The 6,700-nt window shown below is 39.7% G+C and overlaps 1 protein-coding gene across 1 annotated transcript; it reads right to left on the reverse strand.

Annotated features, from left to right (window-relative positions):
- Positions 1–2,125: 2,125 nt before the first annotated feature.
- rbm7 (RNA binding motif protein 7) lies at positions 2,126–4,339 on the reverse strand. The gene is made up of 5 exons (XM_033976928.2): positions 4,119–4,339; positions 3,654–3,816; positions 3,310–3,385; positions 3,049–3,142; positions 2,126–2,962 (listed from the first exon to the last, which is right to left on the reverse strand). The coding sequence occupies exons 1-5, from the start codon at positions 4,209–4,211 to the stop codon at positions 2,654–2,656; spliced, it is 735 nt and encodes a 244-aa protein (XP_033832819.1). The 5' UTR covers positions 4,212–4,339; the 3' UTR covers positions 2,126–2,653.
- Between the last annotated feature and the right edge of the window lie 2,361 nt (positions 4,340–6,700).

Consider the following 6,700-nt stretch of genomic DNA (forward strand, 5'->3'; position numbering starts at 1 on the left):
GCGTGCGCTCACACCCTCTGCTATATAAACCATCTTTACCGCTCCATCCGCCCTGCCCCCGCCCCTCCAGCACACACACACACACGCGCACACAAACACACTCACACACGCGCACTCACACACGCTCACATTTGACCAACTTCACATTAGTTTCACTCATCCTACACAGTTAAGTAAATAATAGATGTGGCCCACGCGTGGCTCCAGTAAAGTGACACTGGTCTATTGTTTTATGATAAATACAGATGGAGCTGCTGGTTTAAAGCTGCTGACTCGTGAGTAAAATCCAGTATTTTAATTTGTGACTTTGTGACTTTGTGACTTTGTGACACGTTCATGGACCGCGCCACGCGCGTAAAGGACGCATACATTTTTTGCTATTTAAAACCAAAAATGTTTTTGTCCCATTTTCTCAACATTGTCTTACATTTGAATGGTCTCTACAGTGTGACTTTACATGACATTAGGCATTATATAGACATTAATCCATTTTCACTACATTTTTAGACAAAAACACTGTCCTCTGTCCTCTGTCCTCTGTCCTCTGCGCCTCACTGTTTGTTTGTTTGTTTGTTTTTGTTTTGAGGCTGTAACCCTTAATCAAACATACACATATCAACAGGTCTTCAGCTAAACATTTTAAATGGGACAGTCATCTCTTTAAGTTTGGTCCACGAGATTATTTTAGTTTACGGTCCACGTTTTAAACCATTAATGCAACGATGAGGCTAAATCATGGCGTCTGTGAAGGCCTCTGTCCCACTACAGTCCACTGTCCACTGTCCCACTGTCCACAGAGGAGGAAATGTGCATCAGAGGATAAACCCTTCTAAAGGCTCCAGCCCCGATCAAAGGACAACTGCTGCTCTGACGGACGCGCTAGGTCTGCTGGGAGATTTTAATTATATATAATAAAAATAAAATCTCCATATGTATGTGCATTATTATTTATTTATATATATATATATATATATATATATATATATATATATATATATATATATATATATATATATATATATATATATATATACACACACACACACACCGTCTATAGTCTAAATAAATAAGTTAAAATACATGTAAATAAAAAAATAAAAATGCGCGCGCTTAATTGTTTTGTTTGTTTTCTGTGCGTGCAATGCCATAACTTATCTTCAAAAAATATAATTATTAAAGCTGAAAGTTTCAATAAGTTTGTGTAAACAGCAGCCTTCAGTGGAGCGTGTTTAGAGCCGGTCCACACACGCCAGAACAGCGGCTACCACAGCAGAGACGCCACAAAGATCAACCAATTAAAGAGTTTTGCCCCCAGCCAAATAAAGAGCCCTATAAACACTGCCAAAAGCACAGAGTAAAGGATATTTTCTATTAGAGCCATTTGGTAACATCAGGGTGCAACCCAACACGAGGCAGATTACAGGGAAGACACAGAGCTTAATGCAGGCGAGGGTGCAAATGCACGGCCACTTTTGGACACCCAGATTTACGATGGATAAAGCTGTCGATACAGCGCAGGGCCACTGCTGGCGACAAGCACTTTCGGAAGGCTAGATTATGACCTCCATGCGGTCGTTAAAGGATTATATCATCACTTTGTGAACACAGACGTGCTCAAAGACTGCATGCAACACGAGATGTTTTGGGATTAACGTGCTGCTAATTCTAGGACATTGACAATCACCGATTTTTGAAATGATGTCAGTAATATTGGAAAATAAACACAGGCTTGCTTCAGTGGTGTCAAGTACCCTGCCATGCGATTAGCGAAGCTCAACTATGAGTATGAATCTACCAGGATATTATGTTAAATTACTAAATAAACAATCCATCATGACTCCCAGAGAGTGGCTAAACCCTTAAGACTTGAAAGTACTCTAAATAGAAAGGTGTAGAGGGGCTGCTGGGCTAGTTATAATTGATGTAATAATTGAGTCAATGAAGGGATGTAGGTGGCGCCACCTGTAGATACTCTCCAGTCAGGCATATTGTTACACTGGGACATTAATAGAACAACAAAAGGCACAGCAAGTGTCAGAACCTACACTGACATGGGGTAATTATTGTTTGTCGCTTTAGCCCAAAACAAAAATGGAGCAGGTAACCAGATACACCAGACAAAGGATTCGGGAAATTAAAGGGCTTTATGTAATCAAATGTGTTCCATTTAAAACATGTGTCAGCTTTTACAGAGTAAGAATCTATCATTTAAAAATAAAAACATTTTCAGATGGACCAAGGACAAAGGTTTGGCCGATAAGGACTGGTGCCGTTGCAGACATCGTGGTGCTGGTGAAATCTTATTTTTAGCAAAATGTCCAAAGTTAAAATGTTGGAAGCACCAAGTACCTGCATACCACAAAGTGACCATTTCCAATTTACCCTTTTCTTTTTTCCCCAAAATGGTATTACAGACTTATTATTGGCCCCAATATGACTGTTCCATTTGAATAAAAGATCAAATTATAGCACTGTACAATTTTAAAAACATGTTAAAATAATAGAAAAATGCTATATAGGTTTATATGCTATATAAACCCCCGAGAGTAGAATCATGTACAAAGAACCTGAGTATAGACAAAAACATAAAGCAAGATATTTTCTAACATCTGTCAATACACTGGTAAAAGTCTTTACAAAATCCCACAGTTGCTCAGAAGCGTCTAAACCTGGAGTCCTGATAGCTGCGGTGGTTTCCTCTGTCGTCATGGTGCCTCTTCATACTCCTGTTGTCATGGTGACGGCTCCTGTCGTGTTGGTTGTCACGGTTGTGGCCGTAGTGCTGGTGGCGCCCTGATCCAGACTCCTCCTGATAATGACCTCTGCTTCCGTTGTTCGGTCTGTAGGGGGTGTTGTCGTGCTGTCTTGAACCACCTCCGGGCCTTGATAAAGACTTGGAGGGAGTTGACTGCGCAACATTCTGCATCTGCTGCATGTGAAGTGACCACATCATGTTGTTCATCTAAATGCAAACAGCAATTTAAAATGTGTATTTAAAAACATTTTTTAAACGGTTATAGCCAGAGTGGTTTGAAGCTGAAACACTACCATGACTTGCTTCTGCAGATTGTTGTCTGGACTGAAGAATGAACGTTGATTTTGTGGAGGTGTATACGGCGGAGAATTGAACTGAACTGGGCTCCTGTTGCACACAATCAAAATACAACACTGTATTGCAACATTGGACAGTGATGAAAAAACAAGGCTGGGCTACAAAGTTAAAACTGGATTCTATTAAAACTGACAGTTTGTAATATACATGAAAAAAGTGAATAAAATCAGTTACATGATTCATGCCAAATGTCTTACCTTGCCCCATGTGGATTTGGAGTATTTGCGGGACTGGAATTCTGTGAGTTTCCTGGACTGTTGCCATGACTGCTTCCTGTGAATAGTTTCAGGACACACGTTACAGTTATGAACAGCACAGACTACTTTTATAACTGCTTTTGTCCATGTTATGTGACAGAGGGAGAAAGCAACAGACACTTGTGTTTTTGGAGTTTTACTTACAGAACTCCCCTGAATAATGATCAAACAGAACCAAAGCGTCTTCTTTGCCATTTTGGCTTTAACAGCCACATAAACACAGAGATTCCCCTCACTGAAGAGTGTCTTCAACAGGAGTAGGGGAGTTAAATGCTTAGACTCACCTGATCTGAACTGCACATGTATGGCTTTCCCAAACAGCATTGTCCCGTTGAGAAGCTGCATGCCGTAGGGCGCAGACACCTCGTGTTTGTAGACGGCAAAACCGAACGTCTTCTGATTTCCATCTGGGTCTTTCGGGATCTTGGTCCTGATGAGAGGTCCTGCCTGTCAAATCAAAACATCCAGCTGGCCCAGGTAAATGACGTTAGCTTCCTAAGCTAGCAGACAGCAGAGTCAACACAATCTGCAGTGCTGTCAAATATAAGCTTTTTTGTGCATCTCCAGTGTAAATATATTCATGTCACATGACTAGACTGTCTCCATATCAGTCTGAATTAGCACTGCCAGTGTTACGCCTGGTGTTTGTGTCGATTGTTTGGCTAACTATGCTAATCATGCTAATCATGCTAACCATGCTAACGATGCAAACGATGCTAAAGGTGCAACGGAATTAGCAGAAACATCACCTGTAAAAACAGTTCGAATAGTAGCTCCTCAGTGACTCTCGAGTCCAGATTTCTGATGAAGAGGGTTCTGTCCGCTTCTTCTTCGATCCCCATTTTACTCCAAAGCGTGTGTCGTGTCCAACTCCCGAGTGAAATGTGTTATGCTAAAATGCTAAGAAAGGCCTACCGTCTACACAGCGGTCACGTGCCACGCACTCACTTCTTTTACAGCTGCTGTCAGTGTCTTCTGTGCAATACCGCCCCCTGCCGGACAATTCAGTCCTCTTAACAAATGTTCAGCCTAAAAAAAAAAGACATTTTATATATATATATATATATATATATATATATATATATATATATATATATATATATATATATATATATATATATATATATATATATATATATATATATATATATATATATATATATATATATATATATATATATATAAAATGTGATAGATAGATGGATATGTGTGTGATTAGTTTGCTTGTCTGTTATTGATTTGCTTGTCTATTATTGACCAATGTCTGTTTCAGTGTTGATTTTCTAAATTTCTGTTGGTTAAATCAATTATCATAGTTGTTCCTACTATGCGCGTACTGTCAATACAACTCAAACGAGAATAGTGAGTTTGACACATTCAATCCAAATGCATGGATGGACTCACTGTTACAGGGTCGCTATAAAAAGCAAAGACCACAGTCCTCTTGTTATGTCCTGGGCAGTTGGATGCCTCTGTCTTTGGATGTATTTTTAGTATAAGTCAGACCTACACATTGGCATTGGTCCTACACCTCACTGATGTGCTCCTTCTGTTTTATAGCCACTGGCCAGAATTCAGGAGAGCTCAGTAAAAGTGTTGTTCCGCACAACAAAGTCTGCAGCCTAGCACAGAGGGAACAATCTGCTGACTGAAGCTGAATGGTTTAAAACCACTAAGACTGAAGGTCGCTCTGCTGCCCAGGTTTTGTTTTAGACTTAGCAAAGTAGGAAGGAAATGTTGAATGGTTCACCATTTGGTGTACTTTGATAATCTTTACTCACCCAATGTTAGTCTTTAAAATGCCAGTAGATGGCAGTGTGGGCTTAGTGTTTCACCTCTGAGTTTCGATCAGTTTGTGTGAAAGAAGGAAAAATAGTACATATTATCAAGTATACTTTATTTTTCATTTTTTTCTATTCACTCTACTAAAACAGAGCACACAAGGGTTTCTGTCACCATGTCAGATATGTGCACACAAGTGTGTCTTTGCACGTGCAGGACAGGTTTTGTGATTTTCTAATTATCAGCCTTCTTAGTTGGTGGGATTATATAGATAGATAATTACAGCAAGTAGCACTGAGTTTTAAAATTGTTGAGACCAGGCAAGATGTAATCTATCAACACGCTTATCTGGTAATTTACATATAAATCCAATGTATGACATACATTTTTGTTTGTCAGCCATTTGGGAAAATAAGGAGAGCTTTGTAGTCTATGTCCATTCAGGAAGAAAAATGCATATTTCACTTCCAGGCAGTTTATTAAAGACACCACCCCCTTTCTCCTCTTTCATTTATCTAAATGCATTTCAAAACAGCCACCTTATTACTATACACATTTTTACTCCTTTTCCTTGGTTATAGTAGAACTACTGGTGTCATAAAGTTGTTGCAAACACACTACTTAATACTCACTATGTCTCTGTGATATTCTCTTGTAAAGCTGAAGCACTGTCATATTTCACTGTCCCTAGTTACACCTCAGCAGTGCTATTAGACCGACTGCATTGATAGGGATGTTTCCAGAGTGTTGCTCTCAATGGCTATATGTGAATCAATCATACTTAATTCAGTAGACAAGCAGAACCACTTTTGTGGTGGATGTCATTAATTATTAAGGACTGTGGGCTATAAATTATGGGGCTGCTTTTACCTCACCAAACTACATACATAGACACTAATTATTTGAACACTATCAATGTGTCAATATTCTATATGTTAAATTCAGTCATAAATGCTGCGTTAAAGCAAATGAGTAATATTCAAATGCAACACAATACAGGGACATTTTCTGTGAATCTAAGTGACAGACCAAAAGTTTGTTTCAGGAATTAGTTGCAGATGTTTTGGATGTTCTCTGTCTTCACTTGAATGTGTTTTCTGATGAAGTGGTTTTGTTCCCACAGTGCTGAAAACTGGCAGCTTGCCAACCCTCTTCACCCGCTTCACCACCTCCAAAACAAATGAAGGCAAATGTGTTGAGGGGTGTCCAAGATGGTTCACTCTATAGTCCTCTGTCCTGGGAAGGAAAGCTTGTTATCCCAATATCAGTGCAGCATGTTTATGGCACGCTGATGCAGCATGACTTTGTCATTTCTGTGACCCTTTTCTCAAACGCACACATTTGGAGGTTCATCCATCCTAATGCAAGGCTGCTGCAGTGCTGAGTTACACTATTACAACAAGAGCTTTGGCATCATACCCACACACCAGACTGCGGCACAACATTCAAAACCACTTCCCTCTTCAATCACTTAAGGTGGACAGGAGCCTTTTCAGGTCCACACTGGTGACTAATATTGACTTACACTTTATGGCTAACAGCACACAGG

This window comes from Periophthalmus magnuspinnatus, chromosome 13, assembly GCF_009829125.3.
Source record: "Periophthalmus magnuspinnatus isolate fPerMag1 chromosome 13, fPerMag1.2.pri, whole genome shotgun sequence".
Taxonomy (NCBI): domain Eukaryota; kingdom Metazoa; phylum Chordata; class Actinopteri; order Gobiiformes; family Gobiidae; genus Periophthalmus; species Periophthalmus magnuspinnatus.